Consider the following 26,385-nt stretch of genomic DNA (forward strand, 5'->3'; position numbering starts at 1 on the left):
AATTGCAGCAAAGCTTTCAGTTATGATTTGGAATACTTTTTTGTAAATACACAGTCATCTTTTATATTGGTTACATTTGCTTACTGTATTTTTTAGCTGAACAATCTGCTCACTGCCAGGTATTTGCTGATCTTTAGAAAATGGCAGTTCACTTCTATAAAAAAATGCCTACAACCACCAACTTAATGCTACATAGGCAATATATCAGAGTTATTACTACCAAGAGCGAGACTGGATTGTTTCACTTGTATAAAACACCCTTTTTAATACTCAAACATACTAAGCTGGTTTTCTTGTGTTAGTTGTAAGTAGCACTCAAAGAAACGCAAGGCAAAACCAGCTACATTATTCTTCATTAGATAAACATTAATTGTGCGCAAGTGGAAAGATGTGAACTCTGACATACACCGTGTTTTGACAGTTTATAATGGATGTCCCCAATTGATGAAATCCGTAATATTTAGAAATAGAAACCTAAGAGCTCTAACCAATTTCGTGTCCTTTAGTATCAATAGGCCACTTACCTCAGGAAACCCAACCAGCACCAATAAAGTGAAGATATTGGTGTGCTTTAGCTGGAAGGGCAGTTGCTTAATGCAATGGTCAGTGAAAGCAGCGATCACATTATGCCACTGCGCAGAAGAGTTCAAAGATCGAAGAATATCTGCCATGGAGCTTGCCCAGTCCAGACCTACACGACTGGAAAGCAAGAGCAGTCTGTATTAGGAGGGCTGACTACAGACTTACCTGAAACTATTTTTCCTCAAGACAGCGTATCGCTGTTAATCTGTCATAGCTATAGCTTTCATATCATTATATAACAATTTTTCCAAATATTCGGAACTTTCATTGTCAGCCAACACATGAATTCTGTTTTGTTTTTCATCACTACAGCATAAATACTACCCTGTTTTCTTAAAGGGTTTACAGTCCCAAATCAAAGTGTGCCTGAACATTGTTAATCCTTAATTCCTAATTTTAGTTTAGGGCTCAGAAGTTTTTCTTCGCACAACCGCGAATGGTTTATTTACCACGTATGTGACTACCTGCTCTCTCTCTCTTGGACTACACAAATAATCTAACAAGACTGGCCTCCTGGCTCTAAACCTAGTCTTTGAGAAAATCCTTTCACTCAGCTGATCTTGTGGATATTCTGCCTTTAAATTTCATATACTTTTCTTATGGAAGAAAAGGCTTATGGAAGCCTTAAGAACTTACGGAAGCTCTTAAGGAAGAAAGGCTTACGGACCTTCCCTATAAAACATAGCTACAATGAAAAACAACACTGTCATATTTTGCCGTTTCCAGTGTAGTTTTACGATACAAAAATATCTTTCTCTAATATTCTTACATAAAAGGGCCAGATCCTAAACTCAGTACCGGTGATAGTTACCACATGACACACTCTCCTCCTTTCCCAAGTTACACAAGAGATAAGTAACTCAAGGGAGACAATTAATGCCATACAAAAAAAAAAAAAACAGGACTGTACTTCGCTTTTCCTTGAAGTTTCAAAACCTTACTTCTTCCACCATAACATGCTACATAGGTAAGCACAGGAAATCAAGTCACTCTTCAACAGACAGCCTTCTTTTGGAAGGAAATTAAGAGATTCTCACTGTAACAAGGGCTGCAGATGCTAAGCCCTGCCCATGATCAAGGTACGGCTTTAATTGGCCTTCTATTGAAAAGCCCCTATGCATGAGGCACACGTGAAAGAAAATCAGTATTAGTCATCAGAGGGCAACTAATAGGTTTAAAGTAAAAAGCACCTGTCTAAACACACAGCTCCCAAACTGAACAGAAGATGAGTTGTCTTCCAGCCTTCTGGCACCGCAGATCCATCTCCTGCCGCAAACAAATTATGTTTGGCTGAAAGGACTTTAGTCACTGCAGCATCCACTTCTGCAGGCGTAAGTCTCAGGATTAACTGGCCCAGAAGTCCCAATGTTAAATGATAAGTTTCATTTAGGTGGCCAGCATTTGAGATTACAACCTGAAACATCAGTGGAAGTATTTGTTCCAGGTTAATCAGAGACATTGTAGAGCCCTGTGGAAAAAGAAAAAAAAAAATCTCAGTAAGGCAGGGAAAGAAAACGAGACTTTTAGTCATAGAATTATAGCACATACAAAAATCTTCCATTCTAATGCTCTTTCAAATGGGACAAAAGGAAGTGAGAAACTAGGTTCCTACTTCTGTTGTTGACCTGTTAAGCTGACCTGACACAAAAACCCAAGCTTATGGTTTAAACTTTGCAGGTGTTGAACACTCAAGATAGACTGCTTTAACAGCTAAATTAAAATTCCCTTCCCTCTCCCCCCATGCAGGAACGAGCCCTTACATTCTTTCGTAATGTGAAATGTCTTACGACATTATGATTTGCATTTTGTAACATGTAAACAACAAGAGCCCACCTCCCACATTTAATTCGCTATGAAGTTTATTCATGTTATTTGTGATATCTAGAAAACCACACAGATTGAAAGTAAAAATAACTAACTGATTTCAAAGGTGGTAACATAGCTGCCAGCAATCCTAGAATCCTCTTCTGAGAGCATTCAGCAAACACTTGCTCCTGGCTAGGTATTAAAACCTTCTCTGCTTGCTTCTGGGCTAAATCTTCGGACAGGCAGTCATCTGCTTTTTAAATTAAAACAAAAGAAGACAATCCCCAAAATGACGTTAAAAATCAAAAAAGTGGTACCTTACTTTTTATAAGTACAGTCTAAGCATAAAAGCCCTTTTTAAAAAATGATATTAAAATTTGAAAATCAAGTCTTTATAAAAGTATATAAACGATAGTAGGTAAAGAGATGTACACCATCTATTAAAAAACATGAAGGACAGTACTATGGACAGATCCATTTTACTATCATAATTCTAACAATACTAGTCTTTATAGGACACTTAACTTCTGGTTCCAAATACAAGTATTGTATTAGACCAACAGGAACTATAATCTCTATAAACGGATATATAGTAGTGGAATTCTGCTCCCATTTCCAGCATCCTTTAAACTAATTGCAAGGTAGCAGTTGTTCACAGCAGTATGCTTGGCAGGTTTTTACAAAGCAGACAGCTCACTTGCATTAAGGACATTTGCAAATACACAAAAATGAGTTAGGAACAAAAAGAAACAGCTGTTTGCTTTGCATATGAATTTCTGTGACAGGGAAAGTGAGAAATAATCTTTTACCTGTTGGAGAAACATTATCGTCCACAGACAAGTCTGACTCTTGTCTCAAAACAGCTTTCTTTGCAAAGACAGCTTTGCTTCCATTTCCTTGTTTTCCTACTTTATCTTCTTCAGGAAACTGGATTTCATTGTGAGCATCTCCTTTCCCCTAAAAATAAAACAAAGGCACTAAAAGATTAAAACAAAACTTAATACCTGCAGAAACAGCCATGGAAAGAAGCAGCCAGTCATCTGCATTCGACAAACGTTTTTCCACAAGTATCAAAACCCTTTATTGGTTAAGAACTTCTTGATGTGTACATGTCTTAAGCTTCCATACAGTGAAAATACATTTTTCTATTTTTCTCATATCTCTATGCATAAAATTATTACACTGTAAGAGTTTTATACACTGTATAAAACTGCAGGAAACTAGTTCTCCTACCTAAACAGTGCTAACAACTAAGGGAAACAACAGTCCTTCCAGAAAGTATGTGCTTTGCCCCTTCCCTGCAATGCTCTTGTGAATCAGTCGCCTGTAAGAACATAAGGTGATGCCTTCGTCTTTGATCAGCTGGATCTAAGAAAAAATGAACCAACCAACAACTGTCCCCTTGCCCCCCAAATTAAACTACACATGAAATCATTATGATCCATTATTTCAGTTACGTATCCAGAATAGGATGCTTGAGCTTCTGAAGATCACACATCTCATTGATACCAGGGGCTCTGTGAAGAACGGGTACTTACATTACAATGCATAAGAGAGCCTGTGTTTGGTTTCTCATCCCTTCCCTTCCCTGCATTATCACCAGTATGACTTTTTGGAGCATCGTCTGTGGGAGGACTGACTGAAACAGTGGTGTTCTCTGAGAAGGATTCACCTTCTGGTAACATGCAGAGGAGAGCTAAATTTTTCAGACCTGAAAGCAAGAAAGATATAAAAGCCATTTAGCTGTTGAGTGGCAAGATAGGCCAAAAGCAGAACTGAAACATTTTGAAAGAGAACTGCAAACTTCCCCTCACATTGCTTTTGAATATCAATTCTACCAAAAAGATGTTCCTCATCATGTTCACTTAATTATGTAGTTCAATTAAATAATATTGTGATGAACAGGTGGTGACATTTTCCACCTCAAAGACATCATCCGGGTAGAAGTCTTAATTTAAGAAAATGTTAGAGATATGTTTAATTAAATTAAAGTTCATTAAATTATGAAAGGTAAATGAAATTTGTCTTAGCTTTTAATCTTCTGACCACTTAAATATTTAAAAAGTAGAACTGTACAGTAAAAAAATCAGATTAAATAATGAGTACGCGTAAGTATTTGGTGGTGGTGGTATTTCAGCTGTATTAGAGCTGATCAAAAAACCCACTAGTAAGTTTATTTGAATTTGAGCCTAGAATTTTTGATATATTCAACACAGGCCTCTATTGTATCACCCTATTTTCTGTACTGGGTCTTAGTTCACGGAAATCCTCATTTCCAAAGGGACATCATCCCCAGAAACTTCTCTCACACCACAAAAAAGGTTAAAAAAAAAATCTTGCTAAGAGATGCAGAACAAAAAAACATTTTCCACCAAGTTATTTGCTTTCCTTTAAGTCCTTCAGTTGCCAGTAACACATCAGTAACAGAACGTGAAGCTATATTGATTGATCCCTTTACAACATCTATGATGGAAAAAAAAAAAAAAAAACACACCAAAGAGTTGCCAAGTTGTCTTCAATATTTATGTAAGCATAAAATTAATTTTCTCAAGCACCCTATTTTCCATGTTCCAATGACCCTGAACAACACTTGTTCTACATTTGCTTTCTACATAAACAGTTATTCTCAGTGAGGTACACAGTAGCTTCCCCTTTCCTTTGGAAACTTCAAAGTGAGTAATGACAGACTTTTCTGACACTTGCTAGAAACCATTGTTTCAGTGAAGGAGGAGCTGACTCACCTTTTCCGTGCTGTGCTTTCATCAAGCAGTCTCCGATGAGCTGTATGCACTGATGTTGCAGAACTCTGGCATGACGGAGGACCCGTGAATCTAGTTTCTCTCCTTCTACTTCCTCCCCATTTGCCAGATCTGCACTGTAGAGAGTCAGAGCCGCAAACAACAGCCAGGAATAATTGTGGACATATGGCTGGATGAGCCTCTGCCGGTCACTGATTCGAATAGTCACCATCGGATACACTGTGATGCTGTGAGTGGGCAAGTGACTGAAAGAAGAAGATATATAATTTTGAACTGCAGCCGCTTTCTTGCTAACCAATGTAGTTAGTAACACACAACACCTTTACAGGAAACTCTGAAAAACCCAGCATATTCCGGAGTTTCAAACTGTAGACTTTTTTTTTTTAAAGATCTTTGGTGTCAAGCACTGAAACCTATGCTGTTAACCACAGCAGTGTTCACTACTTCTATCCTGTCATTCAGGGTTGATGACTCTCCTCCGGCAATTTTCATAGCCATGGCTAGAAAACAAGTGCTACTAAGTTACTTCAGAGGTTGGGGCAGGTTTCCAAACTGCAGAAATTTTTGCTGAACTGGTCCTATATTCGCTATGTTTCCCTAGATGTTCTGATGTCAGACGCAACCTTGTGAGAAGCAACATGTGAATGACTGATTGTACTTAGTCACTAATTATTGCTTTTCTGCCAAGTGAAGTGGGGGGAAACAAAATCACTTATTTAATACCTGTCAGAGTATTTCTTTGCAGAATAGCATCCATAGCAAAGGTCAAAGTCATCACACACGTTGCAGTTCATTCTCCGGCCTATGATAACTCCTTGACAGTGATCACAGGCATACTCCATGTTGACCATTTCATGGTCATCCTCATGTCCTTCAGGTTTAACTCCACCTGTAAAGAAAAATGTAAAATTTCCTGGTACATCCTTTTTGATATAGGATCTTTCTTAATTTCAAGTTCACATTCAGATTAGGAAAAGAAAAGCTTAACATTTCTAAAATATCCAGAAGAAAAGATTTTCACCTTATTTTATGTATAATTTAGAAGACACTGTTTTGCCTTCAAATATAGGGTTTTGAGGGGTTTTTTAGTGATTCTTACCAAGAAAACAAGTTTTACAAAGATCCATGTCATTGCATTGCAAACAGCGGTAGCGATGCCACGGTGCAATTTCATCACAGCCATCGCAGGATATGTCCACATTTAACAGGTCACAGTAACGAGCAACAAACATGTGCATCTAGAGCAATATACGAACACAATTTACTTGAGTATTATCTTCTGACTTTGAGAAAGCTCTTTTTAGACAGAAAGCAGAACACTTTCCCCTGCCAAAAAAGGATGGGGATCTTTTCATCATTTTAGACTTTTGAAGGCCTACAAAGGAGCGAGGGATCCAAATCATTAAAAAAAAAAAAAAAAATCAGTTTAAGCAGGATTCCTTTCTCTCCTTTAGGCTTTTAAAAGTCTCCTATTTACCCCTTCTGCAGGTAAATAAGCAAATCATGAGGTCACCTTTCTCTGCTTCTCTGGGTCAGCTTGAGCTATCTTTTCATACCAGGTCTCAAACATTACATCCTGACATTCATCCATCCATTCACAGTTTTGCTTGTAGTCTGCAATTTCATCTTCTTCACTCCACTGACTAAAAGAAAAGCAAGCTCAAAATCATGTTTGAATGCAATCAGGCTTCCCTCTAATATAATTGGGGTACTATTTTTTTTTTTTTAAAGAAAGAACAATGTGCTATAACATCTTAATAAAAACAGAATTGTTGGAACTCCAGTTCACTTGGTTAATAAAGGACCATATAGACAAGTGCTTCTTGCCTCTGTGACAAATTCTTAAACACATATGGGGACCATAATGCAAAAAAAAAAAAAAAAAAAAATCTACTTACAAAACTGCTTTTGGTAATGCTAGCAGATCAGGTAAGATATTTTAAAAGCATTTTGGGCTTCACATTTGCGCATGTGTAAGAAGTACAACTACCACAAAATTGCAATATGCAGGCGTTAAAAACATTTGATATTTATCAAGAGACAGCATTACCTACCTCCTGCTACACTGCTAAACAAGTGAAGTATTCCAGCAGTAATCAGGTTAAAGATAAAATTTTAATAGTTTTTGCACTAGTAATGCTGCAAAAAATTTCAAATACTTCAGTTAAGCCCTTGGATACTGGCCAAAATTATGCCATACTTGTTAATAGTACTTTTACTGCTTGTTCCGGCACAAAATTCAGGAGCCTTTCTTGGTAAAAATAGTGTCAATAGTCAGTACTAAGTGAAAGTTGCATTCCTCCTGACTCACCAAATGACACTGTCATGAATACTTATGTTTTCTTGTGATGTAGCCACAAGAAGATGTGGTAACTGAATCTCAACAAAGAAGGAAAGATCACTCGGTTCCCAACTCATATCCAAAAGGTGAAGGAGAGCTGTCTGCACACATGATAAGGCAGGAAGCAATGATCTAAATAAAAAACACAAGACAATAAAAAAATGACAGCTCTAACCTAAAGTTGAAATAGCGTATTTGGGGAGCAAGGGCGGACAATCACTGGACACTGATTTCCAGGCATTACTCTGCATTAAATTAACTACATGGCAGAAACTCAGGTTTGCTAATGCATAAACTTACAAAATTTAGCAAGAAGCATAGCCAGTACAATTTGAAATAAAAATGCTATCCTCTATGGATCCAGCTGAAACAGAGCTCATGCTATAGCCTGAGTATTAGCAAGAGGGTCTGTTTCTTCTCTGCAGTACATTTTCTTGATACTTGCAGGAACTTGCTCCCTTCGAAACCTTTGCCATGTTCAGTTTAAACTGGACAAAGGACTTGGAAATTATTAGGAGGGAAATGGACATTATACTCACAAGATTCTCATTTCTTTAGGACACCTGGCTATAAAGCCAAGCAATTCTAACCAGAATGTTACCAAAACATGAGCTTTAACGTTAATTCATGGTTGCAGAATTGTGGTATTTCTTGTGGCGTTATGCTCACCAAAGTATTCCACAATTGCTGTTTCTAGTATTGTACCGCTAAGCTTCAGAAGCACATCGCAGAATGACAACTGCAAAATGCAGTAAGTCAAGGTTTTAACATTGATAAATTTATTGTGCTTTCCTGCATAGTATTAATAAAAATGGAACCTGGCATTTTTGATCATAAGATCAAGGCTCCTTGTTTAGTTCTGTAAATAATGCAAATTATAGTCAAACTTAATTAAGGAATTAAACAATAAATAACAAGTTACATGGGAAGACGTGAGGAAGAACAGAAAAAAAGAATCTCACATAAGTAATGCAAGCAATGTACTATACCTGTCATTAATAGTACTAAATCCCTTCACAGAATTTACCAGGAACAAAACAAGCTGATAGTAGGACTCTCGAATCTCTTTGTGTAGCTCAGCGCCACAGCCTTCCAAGTTTCCAAAGTAGCTAGAAATTAAAGACTTAGTTTAGTAGTCTAGAATTCACTACATTTTAGGTAGCATGGTTTGTGCAAGTTTTACAAAACAGACAACCTTTTAAACACTCCCCACAAGTGGGAAGGATATTAGTTCTGTTTAAAATGCAGTCTGCCACTTCCAAAGAAAGATAAAAGAATCCTGTACCAGGAATCAGAAGTTAAGAAACAAAACAGGCAAAGGGAATATTCTCACGGCACTAATGAAAGAATATTCCTTCAAATTAAAAAGGTGCTTTACAAAAATCTAATCAATATCTTAAAGGAAATCAGTGCCATAAAAAGCTCTTGGGAAGTGAGAAAATCAGCTGACAGAGTTCAGACAGCACTGTCCAGACACACAGCAGAAATCAGACCTAAATTCACGAACCAGACAGCATAGTATTAGCTCCTGCTTTGAGATAGTGCTTTCTAGTTGTACATAAAATTTGAAAAAACTTTCAAATTATCTTTCCTTGCTTCAAACAACAGCGTGCATATAATTGACATGATTTTTTTGCCTCGTGTGTGTGTGTGTATGCGCATGTCCTATAACTGGCACATAGCTAATAGCACTGCAGACCTTAGCTCTCATGTCCGCCACTTTAGCCTCTGGCACACGAGTGGAATGTATCACCCCACAATAAAATTTGTCTTGTACAGGTATCACATCCAAAGTTATGAAAATTTATGAATAAGCAAGTGCTTGACTAACAAGATATAACATGCACCATCCTTGGAGCTTAGTTCTTCTGCCAGATAGACATTATCTTGATTTACAAAGTAAGTTCACAAAAATTATAAAGAAGCTATGCTACATAAGTAATTACAAGTTCAATGTGTTAGATCACTCCAGCTTTACTGGACAAGAAAGAAACCAGTCTAGAATTAACAGGAACTTAAACTAAAGCAATAATGGAAGATACTACAATCTTCTTGAGTTTGTTGTGATCTGGTTGGAACTGTAAAGATACTTCTATGTAGCCATGCTGCGATTCAACCACATGATACCCACTGGCATGAACAGATGTACAACTAAGTCCCGCTTGAAAATATTTCTTTTTTTTTTTTTAAAATGAAGCACAGAAGATATGCATAGCAGACTAAAAACTAATCCTCAGGTCATATTTTTATTATCCACATGGATTAAAACCCAATAACTTTCTACCGCTTTCAATATACATGACTGGGAGAACACAAAGACTAATAAATACTAAATCACATGGTTGCGGCTTGTCTAAATAATTACTTACTTTGTAAAATCTTTCTGACAGGCTAGAAGTTCTAAAAGAAAAAGTACACACGGTGGATGAAAACAGTGTGGCCGCCCAAGTGAGTCTAGGCACCGGTGAATTATCTTGAGCACTTCCATAATACTCTGCCCTTGGGATTTTCTCAAAGCAAGAACCTTTAAAACACTACAAAGAACAAAAAACATCTATGAGGACTTCAAAACATTGTGCTTAAAATAACCCAAATAAATCACAATACAGGAAGTATTTGACTAGTTAAACAAGAGTTTGGTATCTAAATTTGCAATACACCAGTGCTGAAATACAACTGAAGTTGGAGTGAGTGATAAAGCTTCAACCAGAATCCAGCACTTCCTCCACCAGTCCAAGTTTGACAGCCTAAAATAGACAAGCTGAGAATTGGAAATCTCTCTTGATTTACATTTTCAGAATAACCAGTAATTTAGTAAGAGATGCAACTGCTCTATATTTGGTATCAAGGATTTCTTGTACCGCTGTACCATGTCTTCGCTCTTTGTAGATCAGAAGCACAATGCCACTGCAAACAGATCTCAGAAAGCAAGACAAGTAAGAGCCAACAAATTGTTTTTCATATTCTGAACGTCTACATGGTAGAAGCGAATCAAAGGAAACAATACTCTCTACACAACCCTACACACTTCTGTATAAAACTTCAGTTATTCACAAGTCTGACAACTATTTATATACAAAATGATTTTCAATGCTATCTTGCAGCTAAAAGATGTTTTATTCCACATGAAGAGGTCTGAAGACAAGTTTCTGTATTTTATAATTGGCAACATTTTCAATTTCCTTACCTTTCATGTGAAAGTGATTGATCCTTAATAAAGTCTAGTATGTTTTTCAATATAGGATATTTCTCCTTCACAGTAGGCACAGGTCTTGGCTCTTCCACTGATCTGAAAGACAGCAGCCTTAGTCTTCCACGGCTGAACTGAGATTTTCGCGTAGGAGTGGAAGGAGGTGATGATATATCTTCTTGCTGTGAAACTGTATTCTCAGCAGGCTTAGTATGAAATGCAGATGCTTCTTCTGTTTGGAAGGGGTCTGGAACTTGTTTAATCTTCGTATCGTATTGTGTCAATTGTCCCCCCTCTTTCGAAACAGGATGAGTTACTCCATTGAAAGATAATGAGTATGCTGCCTGGAAGTCCGTGTCCACATCAGAATCTTTTCTTTGGCATTTATCACTGATATAGTGTTGGACATAATCAATATCTTGGGCTTCTAGACTGTCTGAAGCGGAATCTTTCGTCTTTGCTCTTACTGGCAAAAAATTCAGTAACAAAAGGCTCTTCTGCATACAAAGTCTTGCTGCAGCATAAAAATTGGAAGAGTTAAAATCACGACAATAGAACACCAAACTTGCTATCTTCTGCTTAGGAAGAAAGTGATTTTATCTTGTTTCTTCTGAGCCAAGAGAGCTAGAAAATACTGTTTTTCTTATTATATTGATCAAGATGCTATCAGTTACATAATTATAGAATTCCAAATGCTAAATTTGAATAATCATACTGAACCATACAAAGCACACAGTAGTCAATGAGAACACATTTTATTCTAATAACAATCAGCTACTATTTTAAAATCAGTTAGTTGTGGTAACAAGTATCTACAAAAATAGATGAACCTAAGTTGAGAACCAGGTGACCCCAGTGAGAGGTCACTCCCTGCAGAATTTTCTCATGTACTATTTTCTGCAAAGAATAGCAGAACATGATCCCAGACAGTTCATGTAATGTATACTAGTTTATCTCTTAAAGTATTAAAAAGTAACCCTAGTTGCTAACTTACCTTTTACAGCAAAAATAATGACTAAGATTTACAAGGCAATGCTCTGCTAAACTGCCTGGAATGCGAATACATTTAGAAAGGCAACACTTACCAAGAGTTTCTGGGTTCACTTCACTTGCTTCTGTGTTCTGCTTCTCCTCAGTGTCATTTCCCCTACCCATCAGGGACTTCTGCTTCATTTCCAGCTGTAGACAGGATGTTACAATAGTTAAAATATGACTCCCCCGATACATACAGCAATGCAGTATGTATCTGCATCACGTTAAAGGAATTTAATCTCAGGAACAGATGACAGTATTTACTACTCCCTACTGTAGAACAAAACACACAGTAGTCTAAAAAGAGCAGGGCCTAGACTATCAGAGCAGATAACCCAGCTTCATACTGAGATGCTCTAAGTTTGTAGGCTGAGACCCTTCCCTGCCTTGTGACTGGATGTGCACCAGCCCTCCAAGAAAAAGGCGGCTTCCCCTTTAGCCCCACCTCTCAGGAAAAGATATACATCTAGTCCTGAGATAAGATTCTCCAAAAGCATCGTGTCATCTAAGTAGCAAGTAATGTCAGATGCAAACATCACCCGTCATGCAATGGGTACAATGCAATCACTCATCTCCACACGTATCTGCACTCATTGCATCTCCTGCGTACCAAGCTGCCAGGAACTCTTGCAGGCAGAAAAGAGGGAGGAGGTCACAAGGTACTAGAACAGGTAAGTTGGCTGGCCCAAGTCTGAAGGGCTCACAGGAGTAGCAGAAAAGCAGGCCATAGACTGAATTAGCTGTTCTCAAAGGCCACATATTTTTTAGCATTTAGAAACTCCTGCAGACTAGTGAAATCTAAATGAATTTTGGTCTCTGCAGCTGCAGGTGATGACACAGACACCTCTCACCAGGCTGTGAGCTGATGGCACCAGCTCTTGACATAAGGCTTATGTTTCAAGGAAAATGGCACGCAAAAAAACATACTCTGAACTGAAGCCAGTTACTTGCTTGTCAAAGTAGCAATTATTTCCTTTTCTGCTAGCACTGTATTACTGTGAGAGTGTTGTTTAAGACAGATTTCTTTCTATGCTGTATCTCAAAAGAACTCCAACTGCTATATAAGAACCCTCCTAATTAACAACACACATTCTTGCTGAAAAATAACAGAAATTTAACTGATTTTGAGTCAAAGTCAGTCCTAAATACTCATAATGACACATCTGGGGCTGAGGACAGGAGGCAAGTGTAAGAACCCATTTAGATGTTTAAAGTTCTGAAGTGAATACATGTTCTTCCTAAGTAAAAACAGTTGACCTAGAATCACTGAAGAAAAACACAGTTCCACCCAACTCCTGAACATTGCATTATAAAATATTAAGGTAAATGACTTTAATAGATATCCTCCTGAGTGATCTTACCATCCATATTCTAATTGAATCAGCCAGGGAATATACTTGTGCAAACTCATCACTCAAAGGCACCTTGCCTCCACTGTTGACTGAAAATGAGAAAGAAGAGTCCTGTTTATTTACAGCTCCATTTTTTACACAACTCGACTACTTAACTAAAATTATGCTAGAGCCTTCCCCTTCATCCCTTAGTCAATACTTGGAACTATGCCTGTAAGAAAAACAGGGAATAAAACCTGCGAACTTTCAGATGCCTTAAATACATAAACTGCATCTTGACAGAGTTATTTGCAAAGTTAAATTATGAATATCTTTCATCTCTTCCCAAAATTGATGCCTGCAGTGATGGCTGATATCAGAATAATCAAGAAGTGCTTAGTATTAACTTAAAGCACTATATATGTATTTAGTTATCCAATTTTTTTTCCCCTCTTGTTTTATGCTATGAATTCTTGGAATGGACTTTCAAGGTTCACAATCAATTTACAAAAATTAAAGACCTGACAAAACAGTTTTCATCAAAACTGGGCTGACAAGGACTACTGAGAAAAAGACATTCCTATTCAGGGTCTTCCCTCTCCCATTCCCCCTTTTTTTTGATTCTTATTTTCAGCATCATTTGTACGTGAACATGGTGTTCATGGTGAACATGGGTCCTGAAATCAGTCTGCCCCAGCAGGATCAACAGGTGAAGCTATTAACACAACAGTAGGATGGAGATCTTACCCACTCATTAATATCTTCCGAAGCTACCACAGTTTTCAATTTTACTTACAAAATTAGATCAGTTGTTAGACATAGACAAAATGGCTAAAGGCAATAACCACTTTAGTCATCAAGTCAGTCTTTGTGAGCTATGAAGTTATGAGTAGAAATGATTGACACAATGTAAGATGTTTAGCTTCAAAATTGTGACTGAAAGTGAAATCCTTCAAAACCAAGTAACACTTTATTATCCAAGACTTCAAACGTATCAATAAGCTTAATGGAAGCATGGTGCAAGTTAAAAAGTTTTTCATTTTACCTACTGAAAATATATAAATTGTAATACAATGGACATTTTACAAGCTAGAAACAAAACATTACCTTTTATTTTAAAAAATATATATGAATTTTTAAAAGATTACATATTTTGAGGATGCCAGGGTTAGTTTCTGCAGTATACCATTCTGTGAGGCAATTCACACCTCCTCCAACTCCAGCATTTAAGAACATATATAAGTTGGTGCTGGCTTTTTAGAAAAGATACAATGAGTGGAAAATTATATAAGAACCTCTAATCACTTGGAGCCACATTGTTCCGATTTAAAACCCCAGAAGATATCACTATTCTCTTTGGGTGTATTCTTGTAAGGCTTAGTCAGTAGCTTATGATGGTTATTAGTATTTGGACAGACCTCAGAATATAAAAGCATATATTAATAAAAAATAAACACTCTAGCGATAAGGCTACTTAGAAGATAGTAGACTACAGAGAGTCTACTTAAACGATTACTTCTTTATATAGAACACCTTTTTAAAAATTGTCACAGTAAACTGATCTTTCAAAGTTTATAAACTGAATTACAAGATAGCTTTTTACAAACTCTAAGTCTTCATTATTAAGATAGTCTGATATTAGAGTTACCGTATTTTTGAAGCTTCTCATATAAATCTGGAGTGAGATACACCAAAGCAGCAAATGTTGAGTTCACAGCTTGATCAACAGTAGAACCAGCAACCGTATCTGTCTTTGGGGTCTGTTTTTCACATGCCTGTATAAGTCCTTTGAAAAGTTCAGATTTTTGCCCACTGAAGTCCTGGGCAGTATCTGATTTTGCAAAGTCGACAAGAAAGTTACGGCAGTCATCTTGGCGAGAGCTCCTAGCCTGGAAAGAATGTTAGAAAACATTTACTTTAATATTAGCTGAAAAATTGGTGCAGCTCATTTCTACAATTAAGTCAATTAGCAGTATATGTACTACAGTTGAGCAACCCGATCTAGTGAAAGATGTCCCTGGCCAAGGCAGGGAGATTAATTAGACGATCTTTGAAGGTCCCTCCCAACCATTCCATGGCTCTATGAAAATGGAAACTAGTAAAGGGCACAGAACTACAGTTTCTTTCCTCCTTGATACTTGAATTAAACAGCACAAGTGATGACAACTTTAGCACAATAGCATACGCTTAAGGACATATCAACTAATTAAGTCTGAATGGAACTGTGTGATACATAGGGATTTCATGCCAATGAGACAAAACCAGGGGTGCGAGTACCTCCTTTTTATCTTGGTGCAGTCCACTGCTTTGACTGGCTCCCGGGAGTGCCTCAGGACACATCTGATGCCTGAAGACAGGTTTCCACAGAGGAGAATTAAGAACTGATGTTACTTTCAAAGGAGGCAAGTCTGCTTCACTGCCTACTTCTGCAAGAAATTCAGAACAGATACTTCAGTTACTAAATATTTTTGTTCTTTTTTACAGATGAATGAAAATAATAAGTGTTAAACATCCAAAGGGGGGGAAAAAAGGTAATGCAAATAGGCTGAACAAGTAGTTTAGTAACATTTGTTAACTTCTGTTTCTCTAATGTGGTACAGAAAACTGATATACCCTTTCTTTAACAATAGCAACAATATCTTATCTTACAGTGACAATACATTACATTGTGGAAGGACTTGAATTTAAACATTTTCACTGTACTTATAACCATAGAAACTCCCCAGTTTGCAAGAGAGTTTAAAAGCTTTTTTCCTACTAAAGACATAATAATTTGCTATTTGTAAGCATGCTCATATTAAGAAAGGAAAAAAATATTCTATGATGAGAACACTTCAATTCATTCTCTACGTTCACAGGTAAGTACCTGCCTAATTTTCCAAGTTAAGTCCTGACCACCTGATTGCAGCATGAACTCTTTAACCTTGTTTGATTTCTCCAAAGTCATGAATGAATTCAGATTTAGGAAGCTAGATAAAAGCGTTCTGGTTTTGACCTCTTCAGTGGCCAAAAATCCCAAGTGTACTTAACTTCTGGAATTAACCAAACTTAATTTGTGAATTCAAATTTAAATCAATACCAAATGCTCATGGGAAACTAAGTAATTTGTGTTCCAAGCTCTTTTTTTTTTTTTCTCCAGTTTGCTGGCTCCATATTCACACCACCAGTATTGGGTGGATCATAGAACTAGGGAACAATTTTAAAAGAAAAAAGAACAGGAAAAGCAGAAGATTGGGCAAACTCTCATATTACTTCACAAATGTAATTCAGCCTAGTATGATTACTTCCAGGTGTCCATGTCTCCCTAACATTGGCTTCTGAATATTAGAGCAATCACAGTGAGCCCTGTGATATTCTCGGAGTAGTCCCACAGAAGAGCAGGCAGGCTTGCCACAAGAAGGGGGTACAGCTCAATGCCCAAACTTTGTTAAGTGGTGATACATCAAGTCTTCCATCTTCGGTCAAGAGATAAATCAAAAGGAACTTCATTTTCACAGGGGAATTGAAACACAACATCTTTGTATCTCCCTTTTTTTTTTATACAGCATCACAACTTCTGGAGCTATTAAACGCACTCACCTCGTAGAGATTTCAGTGCCATACTTCGGGAAGCCAAGCGCCCCATCAACCGGGATACAAGAAGCTGTAAATCCAGGCCCCAAGAAACAGCAACATCTGGTAGGCCATAAGCAGTGACGGAAAACTTGTAGCCCCACTCATTATTACTGCTGTCAGAGTGAAAGAGAAACTGCAGCCGTGGGCCAGCCTTAAAGGTCACTTTCTACAGAGCAACAAAACAGTCATTTTGCCAAATATACATGACAGGAAGACGTTTCAGGGTAATGAATTTCCTTCAGCAACTGCGGTTTTTCAGTACTATGTTCTGTCCATAACAGATCTAATCTCCCCCACCACCTGAATGAGAAACCCACAATACTAAGCAGGTAAAATTTCTATTCAATAGCTTAATGAGAAATTTTATAGATGATTGAGCTTTAGAAGTCGGAGCCATAAAACAGTAGAGCAGCATCCCACTTGAGTAGGTGTCATTGAAGAAAGAACGTAGCTGCAGGAAGCATTATGCTTGTCTCATGATGTAAAAAGTTGTGAGGGCAGAGTGTCAATGACTAAGTTTTACCCATGTAATTACTGGCAGCTAAACATGATTATTACTTTTCGTTTTGACTGACTGCTCATTTGATAACCAAGAAGGATTCTTTGCTCATTCACTCCTTTTATTTGCATCACTGCAGACTTTCTTCCTCACCTCCTGCCCCCCACCTTTGAGAGGGAACACACACACACACACAAGCACACATCCTTTTAGACAGTGGGTTTTCCACAAGAATCATAAGTTTCCTAAGATGGGATATATCGCTTAGTTCAGAATTTTAAAAGGTGCTCACCTTAGGCCACTTCTCAGTGCCAACCTTTGTATCGTAACGAGTTTTTGCACCTCTGGCATCAGTAAACTCGAGGTAATCATACCTGTGAAAATTGCAATTCATTACTTCCAAATTTACTTTTGAAGTTTTGGGTGAAAATGTTTGCTTTTGGATTGTCACATGTACTGCATCTCAGTGTACCCTGTCACATCTTTCTGAACCGCACCTGCATTGCCTCACGTGACTGTTAAGGAACTTATTTCATGTTTCAATGTAACAGTCAGCTAACACAGACCTGCTTTCCTGCAGAACTTTCCCACCCTTCAGAATTGGTAGTGGGTGCTAATTTTAACACCTGGCATATGCCTTAACTAAGCAGTAGCCTGCCATGCTACCAAGAGCAACCAAGCCAATAGTTCTGTCTAAAGAGGGCAAAATAAATACCACAAGCACAAACTGTGGGGGTGACAGCAATATTACAAAACAGATCAAGGCCAAAGGAAGCAAAATTCACACAAACAGCATGTCTGTATATTTGCCAGAAGCGGCTTTCAACACAGGAAGTCATTCAAAATAAACACATTGTATATTACACAGGCAATGAAAAAATTAAAATGGCATGCTTGGAGTGCAAGAAGTATTCCTTGCACACTGAAAGATGAATTGCCCCTCTGCAAACAGATACTGGAATCTAACACAGCACAAGATTAAACTACCTCCTTTCAGTTTCACATTTTTCATCGAATTCCACCTCAAAGTAAGTTGCCCCATGACATAGGAAGACTGAGACCTCATGGCAATTATTTTCATAGTTATGAGGAGATTCCATTGTCCATGTTCGCAATACTACAGGCTGTTCTTGCTGCCAGCTTTCCATTTCCACCTGCAGAACAAAAATGTATTCTTGAGATACAAATGTAAAGCATTTAAAAAGAATTACCACACTAGGTTTTCATGTCTATATTTTCAAGTTGCCAGATGTACATACAAAGTGGCATTTAAAAGGCTACAGCATTGATTTACACCTAAACTAGTTATAAAGACACCCTTGATAATCACAGTAAGGAAGCTTTAGAAAGCAAAACACTCATGTAGTCTGCTGGGGGAGGAGACAAGTCTCACCCCAGAAGTGCCTACAAGTCTCCAATGACAACAAAAAGAGAGTCCGGGTGACTAATGCAGATTTAAACATCTACACTACAGACAAACAGATTTTTACTTCCATCACCACAAGCCATGAAGCTGAAAATGTTAAGCGCATACTATTTTTAATTTATTGTCCTCTTTGTCCTCAGAATCCTTCCTTTCTATCTACCTTCTAGGGTTCTCATTCCAGTTGCACTTTCTGGTCACTTTGCTCATCTTCCGTATCAGTTCGGATATATTTCTAGTTCTTCACTCAACATTTCATTACACATCCCATGCTTTTAGAAGCTTTCCAGCTCCTTTCAAATGCTCACCAAACGAATCACTTGAGTTTTCTATGTCTTTCTTGCAATTTTGCTTTTGTTTCGCTGTACTTAATAGTGCCTGTATCTTTAGTTACCTTATGAGGCTCACTACAAAGGCTTTTCAGTGGTTCTATCAAAGTGCTGAACCCCTGTAGCAGAGTACAGTATGGAATGTCTAAAGTGCAAAAATCCAGCAAGAAGACGACCTAGGAGAAAACACAGGTCTCATGAAAATGCACGTAACCATAGCCATGCTACCCGGGAAGAGTACAAAATCCCCATGTTCACTTACCAGCTGACGAGTTGCCATAGCAAAGACAGAGTTACTTATTTTTTCTACTACTGTTTTGCCACTATATTGAGATAAAAGTGACTGCAAAATCGTTCTGATATTTGACAGGAACTGGCCCACATCTAAAGAGAAAAAAAACCCTTAATAGCCACCTTAAGGATTTGCCACCACAACCTGCTTTATCAAACACTTAAATGCATGGTGATGTGCACAAGAAGAAAGACAGCAGGAAAGGCATCTGCTGCCCCAAGGCAGTGACACTCAAAAGTGAAAACAGTTCAGAGAAGTTTTCTATGATATTTCTATTGTGGAAACAAGTCATGCTTATCAACAATATTTAAAGAACACAAAAGATGAGTAATTTAATCAAACACTCCAAGATTGTTCCAACAATCTGCGTACCCAGTAGCCTCCCTACATAACTAAGAAATGCAGCTTAAGTAACATGTGAGACTAGTAATTTTTAGCTATAGCCTTATGCCATTTTTAAATGTAAGACAGGAACACAAACTTATTTATACACAGATACTATAAATATGAAGTAGTTTTGCATAAAATTACATCTCCGTTAAGTACTTGGCCCAATCTAACTACTTAATACTGAGCTGCTACATTAAACAAACAAACAAAAAACCCACTGTAGCAAAATAGCCCTTAGAAGCACCCAGCTTCTTAAGAAAGTTCCTTTCTTCTTGCTATCACAATCACCTAGGGAAATACATATCACCACACAGAAGCTTATAAAAACAAGGGACATTTAAAGAAACCAAAATGTTCAAATTAAAGTCTAACTTTGTTGTTTGGATTTGGGAGGGGTGTGGTATGGTGGTTTTTTTTGTTGTCTGTGTGTGTATGTCCCGCCCCCAGCATTTGATAGCCAAAACTTACTGAAATGTTCTATGAAGATTGTCCCAACATAAACTTATCGGTGTGGCTAACATTCTCAGTTGCTCAATATGCCTACAAATTCCTTCCTGGAGAGATTAGAAATCCTATGACAGTTATGAGTACGCCTCAGGCAACCACCGGTGAATGCTTATTATACTGCAATTTGCAAAATCACATTTTAAAGTCTGGTATTACACCATACTTAATTCTGTATTCAATCCCAGCACTTACAGTTTTTAAGTATTTCTACAGCAAGATCCTTGGCTGAATTATCGCTACCCTTAAGTTGCAGGTAGCACCATGAAAGGAGGCTACCTTGAACAGACCAGAACAAGGAAGACAAGACTGTGCCACTCTCTTGTTGTGCAACATCCAGCATCATCATTTCACACTGAAAAATAAAGAATGTAACAAAAGGATATCTTCTGCTGCTGCAGAATGACACACAATATGTACTAAGCAAACTGTGATGGACATCCCACTCACCCCACAAAAAAGATTAAATGCAACTGAGCAGCAGCATATAACGCCATGAAGCAACTAATGTATTTTGTTTTGATAAATCACAATTTTATGCAGGAATAGCTACATATGAGTCACTCTGTTCTCAGCACATTTTTTTCTGCATATGTAAATGACCCTCCTCCATTTACACCTCCCTTAGTGGCATGACCAATTCTAACCTCTCAATATGGGATGATTACTTCTGCTTCCTAGTGTTCATAGGTGCTATAAAGTCTTCTCAACGCTATGGAAAAATACCATATCTCATACATTGCTTACGTTAAGCATTAACATTTCATAGTAGAAAAGTAAAAATACCTCAATCAACTGGAAAAACCTAACCCTACAGATTTGAGCAGCCATGAATAGTTTTATGCAGAAGGACAGGAAAGCTAGTTCTTTAGGATACAGCTCAGGCATGTAGCTTGTGTTTGAACGTATACAAAAATCATGGCAAAGCAGGAAGAGGAACAGTGCAAAGACAGTTACCTCTCTTGCTGCCACCAGCAGAAGGGTATCCATAACCGACAGCACTTCATTTATGTCAAAATTTGCAGAAACTCCTTTCTCTGGTAATAATAGGAGTCCACTTGGATCTTGATCACTGCAAAACAAAGATCTTGCTAACCAAGAAGTCGCACACAAGGTTCAAAACACAAATTTTGTTATCTTTGTGACTAATCTGTAGAGATCCTACTGTATTTCTACTATACAAATCAAAAGTTTGGATTCTGATGACTCGACTGATCAAATCAACACCAACCATCACCATGGACAATCACTTACAAAATTGGAAGACGGCCTAGGAGAAGCCTAAAAGCAACATACTCTGATTTCAGCACCAACCTTGGCCAACGTTTTATATAGCTAGTCAGTTAATAAACATGTTCAGTAGTAGTATTCTCCCTTCTAAAGCACAGTCAGTTGATTATTTTGGAGAATTATTTTCCAAGGCAATAACATTTCTAAAACGGACTAAATATGAGCTTATTAACAGATGTGGGATATCAGCAATTATTCTCAATTTCAGGACCCCCTACCTGAAGTGGGTACACAAGGATCTGAAGACAAGATGTACAGATTGCTTATGTTCTTGCTCTGTGATGTTTTTCTAGAAAAGGAAAAAGATTTATTTTTATGATATGTTCTGTTTCCCTCCTCTGTGAGAAAGAATTCTAATTTCTGTGTTCTACTATTCATTTTTGGTAAGAAAGGCAGGGTTAGCTCCTCTTTCTTTGGATAAGCTGCAGAAAGAGAGAAGGGGGAGGGTAAAAAGAGGCAAAGAAAAAAAAAAAAGATTGTTTTTACTTTAATGGGACAAAGTATACATTATTTGACGACAAGGACTCAGATTTGTCCTCTTTCCTGCGTAACAAAAGCAGGTACTAAACAATCAATTTCTCATTTAATGGTTTACCATCATGGTGAAGAGCTGGTGTCGCCTGGTCTGTCTATCTGGGAAAAAGATTGCTGCTCCACCGAGTAAGGTGTTCTTAACTTCCTCTTTTAGCACTTTCATTGGCATGAAGTTACTGTCCCACATATCCACTACTGCTCACACAAAAGGAAACAAAATTACAAGTCCAAATTAATACTCCATCTAATAAGTTAGAGGCATAACTGAATTAAATGTGTTATTCTACACAACTTCAAATCCTTGCAATCCCATTATACACACAGATATGAGGGAAAACTTTTTGACTTCTAGCAAGAAAGATTTTTCCAAGGATATATTTATTCACTGAGTAAATCAATTCTAGGAACATTAAGACTTGACAACTATCAAAGCTAATAAAGTCTTCAAGATGTGACAGATTCTATATAAACTGATTTATCTCTAACTTGCTTTTCAGGAGACCGTCAAGTAATTAACAAAAAAAATTATACTTGAATAAAGAGGGTACCATCCTACTTGCAATGAAATTTATTAGTGCGTAATTCTCATTCTCTTCACTGGCTCCAGAATCTTCCCTGTGTTTCTGTAAACCTTACAGGCTCCTTGTAAGACCATTTATATTAAATATCAGAAATTAATTAACTGCAGTGACACTATAGCTAAAGGATCACGCTCCCCGCTGGTTCAAGCGGGTGACACGTTTGAAAGAAGAAGTTTTCTGCTGCAGCTGTTTCCAGACCACACGTTGTCAGAAAGTCTATAAAACCATTTCGTAGGGTCAAGGAAAGTATCACTGTGATAAACTAATTAGCACACTCTGACCTGAAGAAACAAAAGGCACAGTAGCTGACTCAGCCTGTAGGAATAAATATCTTTTCCCAAATTGTAACTATAACATACTTGTAAGCCAGAACAGACAAAACAGTTAATATATTCAATAAAAATTACCTTCACACAAATGTCTATAAAGCTCTTCTGCAGCTTCTGTGTCACCAGATGTTTTGCTCTGAGAAGTTTCTTGAGGTTTAGCAGTTTTATTGTCTCCAGTAAGCACAGAGAAGCAGCTCTGGAGAAGCCGCAATAGCATTGTTTGAGCAAAGATGCATTCTTCCCTTCGGCTGTAAGAAAGCATAGAACAGAAGCTAAAACTAGAAAAGAGATCTTCTGCACCAAACAGATAGTGCTACGAAAGTCATTATCTCAGATGGATTAAAAAAAACACTGAGTAGAGAGCACATAGCCAAAAAAATTATAGCTACCAGCTAAATTAATCTACATCTCAAGCTTCTACATAACATTATAGTTAAAAACACACATAGCAGCAGTAGGAAAATGTTATTTATGTAAATACGTAGTTTAGGAAGAAGAAACCGCTGCAACTAAACTAAGCATAGTTTATTTATACATACACACACAGATTCATGCTTCACCACACAGTAAATAAGTGACTTACTCTTGGTGAAGTTTATTGTAAAAATTCCAGAACAGCTGCAGATCAAGGCCTGTGAAATCTAAAAGCGACTTGTATTTTAATCCACTCTCCTTCTGTTGAACCTTAAAAAGGCAAAGAAAATGCAGGATTGGAAAATTAACTTTATATAGAACACATTTATAAAAAGTAAACCCCTGAGCAGCCTAGTTTCCTATAAATTTGCAGCTAACGTGAATTCCAGTGTAAGTTCTTTCATGGCTATTCCAGTGTCTAAATGTGATAGTTCATGCTGAGACCTTCCCCTTCAGAGCTATTAATAAGGACTCCCTCTCCTCTTTCCATATGTCTAGTCCCCCATCCCTGTCCTCCACCACCAAAAGGCTTTACAACCTCTACCTGTTCTTCTAATTTGACTGAAAGTAAGTAACAGCCAAAATGAGACTGCCCACGGCTCAGAATCAAAGTTGAAAAGGCACAGATGTATGCACTGTATGAACAGCACATGCTTTTGACTTATATCCTCAGAAGTAGGGTACATCATGCTGACATACATCAGCACATACCAGCCATATGTCTTAACTGTGTACGTCTCACCCTAGATATTTACAGAATTATTTCAGATAAAAAGAGGACATGTTTTCATCTATGGAACTCGTCTAGCTACCTCTCCAAACAGTGTTCTCCACGCTTGCTTCAGGAAGAGCTACGTTATCTAATAGACAGTAGAGCATCTTTCTGTTGCACGTACTTCACCCAGCACTGTTAACATGATGCTGAAAAATGGTTCTTAACTCTCTTCTGGACCCAAAGGGAGCATATTCCTAGTCAACTTCAGGAAACAGACAGAGAATGCCATTTTTCAGAAACCGTTTTTTCTCTCACAGCACGGTTCTAACAGCTACCCAGCAGCAAGACTCTTCTTTATCCATTGACAATTGCCATTAGTATAGCCTTACTGCTTTTAGCATGGTAAATACACGCTTAAAAAGAACTGAGAAGTAAAAATACCAGGTCCTGTGCCAGCTGCTGGATGAAATTAAGTGTCTTCAGGAGAAGAGTTGCGCCACAAACTGTATCGTCACCAGTTTTCCCGCACTGCAAGCAGTTCATGCTCCTATTGGGCTCATTTCGCATAGGCCGAAGATACCCAAGAATATTCAGGCCTTGAACTCCGAGCCGTTCTGCTGTGTCTTCTCTTGTGCACAAGAACTTTATCATCAAGTACTAGAAGGATATACACACAGCACAAAAGCTGGTTTTAAAAGTTAATACAAATTTGGCTTTTAAAAGGCAGGAGTGCACACGTGAAGATGGGGAGGGCAAGCCTCATTCCCTGTCAAACACACCCAGAAGTTTAAAATACTGAGCCTGAGATTCAGGCTAAGCTTGAACTCTCCCCATATCCAAAAAAGTCACAGTGATGGTTCTGTGACCTCTACAAGCATCTGCAAAGTTAGTTAATTCATTTATCAGTTTCATTCATTCTGCATACTCTGTTCCTTGGCTCTGTAATTACAGCATTTTTGCAGGTTAAAAAAATATTAGCTACACTTAAAAGCAAGCAGAGGATCAATTTGTAATATTTAAAACATACTTTTATGCAATCTGTCCAGTGAGGTACAGAACACAAAGCTGATGGGAACAGCAAGTTCTGCCATCCAGATGTACCCTGCACGCTCGGGAGTCTCGGGGACTAAGGGTTACACAGACAACAGCAGAATGCCTGAGCAAGCGGTGACAGTTTCAGAAAAATTCCCAGGTGACTTACAACTGTGCCACCACCTCTGCTAATTTCCACAGTACAAAAAAGGGCTGAGGATCTACACAACGGCTGACTCCAAAAACAAGATAAATGCAGGGTCTGAAAAGCAAAGTTTCCTACTTAAGCACTACAAGTCAAAACCCATATTGTGCCACTCTTGAAACAGAGAAGTCCCATATTCCTCAAGGAAATCAACTGAACTGATGGAACCGTTTAGTAATTTTTTGTTCCTTAAAACAAGGGTTGAAGGACCTGACTCTGAAAGAAGAAGTGCTACAACTATGCAGTAGTTAATTTGGCTAGGTATTAGAATAAAGCAACAATCATGTCATCCTTTTCAGAAATATTTCTTCATGATAAAACCACTAGTCTGCACATTATCACCTAATATTGCATTCAATTTGATCCTGAAGAACCATTTAACTGCAGCTATACATGTGTACATACAGAGAAAAAGACTAAAACTCAGAGGACAGAAGTCAAATCATTCATTTAACTAGAAGCCCACTGACTTCTACCTCTAACCGGAAGAGTCCTCCTTGCACAAAAAGTTGTGGGTTTTTCAACTGGCATTACAACAACGCACAGAGATGAGCCTCTGCTCACTGAGACTGGGCCAATGGATTTTCATGAATTCTTACTTGGGAAATTCGGCATTGCTGCATTTTGACATCAACTTCATCCCATTCTTCTTCCACTTCAAACCAGCCAATAGGATCATCATCTCCCAAATGATCACAGGAAAAACTGCTCCTATGTATAAAAGGATGTAACAAACTTCGTAAAGAAAAAGTTTAAAGCAACTGTAAAGCTGTTGATAGGCTACCAAAATTTGTTTTGCACATTATGGCTATAAAGATAAGAGAGATGACAGAAACTTTCAGACACCCGAACTCCAGCACATGCAAGGTATGAAAATTAAGGAAATCTTTTTAGTCATGGTCCCTAACCTCCCCTCACTCCTAAGCAACAGTTTTGAGAAAGTAATTTAATAAAGGCTAATTAACATATGATCTTCCTATAAATTGTTTGTTATCAGTGACCTGCCCCTCAAGTAGAAAGTTTGCTATATCCCTTTTTAAATAGGTCTTTAAATCAAGAGGCCGAAGACAACAGCTATACACATATTTCCTCAAACACATCGCATTGAGGCTCATTAAAAATCAAACAAGTAACAATTAAATGATGCATAATTTAAGTCATTTGGAACAATTCTCAGTAGTTCAAATGGCAT

At 37.8% G+C, this 26,385-nt stretch overlaps 1 protein-coding gene across 1 annotated transcript in view; it reads right to left on the bottom strand.

Moving 5' to 3' along the window:
• Positions 1-26,385, bottom strand: part of ZZEF1 (zinc finger ZZ-type and EF-hand domain containing 1) — a gene marked incomplete at both ends in the record, with an annotated part of 57,170 nt that overhangs the window by 16,147 nt on the left and 14,638 nt on the right. Inside the window, 30 exons of the mRNA XM_082008792.1 lie at positions 525-699; positions 1,773-2,050; positions 2,502-2,641; positions 3,198-3,345; positions 3,927-4,099; positions 5,130-5,392; positions 5,871-6,036; positions 6,247-6,385; positions 6,661-6,790; positions 7,459-7,620; positions 8,478-8,597; positions 9,858-10,022; positions 10,676-11,192; positions 11,764-11,857; positions 13,072-13,151; positions 14,690-14,930; positions 15,319-15,467; positions 16,621-16,822; positions 17,448-17,529; positions 18,143-18,309; positions 18,973-19,083; positions 19,170-19,291; positions 20,289-20,448; positions 21,051-21,165; positions 21,602-21,672; positions 21,979-22,112; positions 22,906-23,075; positions 23,411-23,511; positions 24,398-24,613; positions 25,793-25,904. Of these exons, the coding sequence (XP_081864918.1) occupies positions 525-699; positions 1,773-2,050; positions 2,502-2,641; positions 3,198-3,345; positions 3,927-4,099; positions 5,130-5,392; positions 5,871-6,036; positions 6,247-6,385; positions 6,661-6,790; positions 7,459-7,620; positions 8,478-8,597; positions 9,858-10,022; positions 10,676-11,192; positions 11,764-11,857; positions 13,072-13,151; positions 14,690-14,930; positions 15,319-15,467; positions 16,621-16,822; positions 17,448-17,529; positions 18,143-18,309; positions 18,973-19,083; positions 19,170-19,291; positions 20,289-20,448; positions 21,051-21,165; positions 21,602-21,672; positions 21,979-22,112; positions 22,906-23,075; positions 23,411-23,511; positions 24,398-24,613; positions 25,793-25,904 (4,903 nt within the window). The remainder of the gene's footprint in view (positions 1-524; positions 700-1,772; positions 2,051-2,501; positions 2,642-3,197; positions 3,346-3,926; positions 4,100-5,129; positions 5,393-5,870; positions 6,037-6,246; positions 6,386-6,660; positions 6,791-7,458; positions 7,621-8,477; positions 8,598-9,857; positions 10,023-10,675; positions 11,193-11,763; positions 11,858-13,071; positions 13,152-14,689; positions 14,931-15,318; positions 15,468-16,620; positions 16,823-17,447; positions 17,530-18,142; positions 18,310-18,972; positions 19,084-19,169; positions 19,292-20,288; positions 20,449-21,050; positions 21,166-21,601; positions 21,673-21,978; positions 22,113-22,905; positions 23,076-23,410; positions 23,512-24,397; positions 24,614-25,792; positions 25,905-26,385) is intronic.

Source organism: Phaethon aethereus (genome assembly GCF_964289735.1).
Source record: "Phaethon aethereus genome assembly, chromosome: 19".
Lineage (NCBI taxonomy): Eukaryota > Metazoa > Chordata > Aves > Phaethontiformes > Phaethontidae > Phaethon > Phaethon aethereus.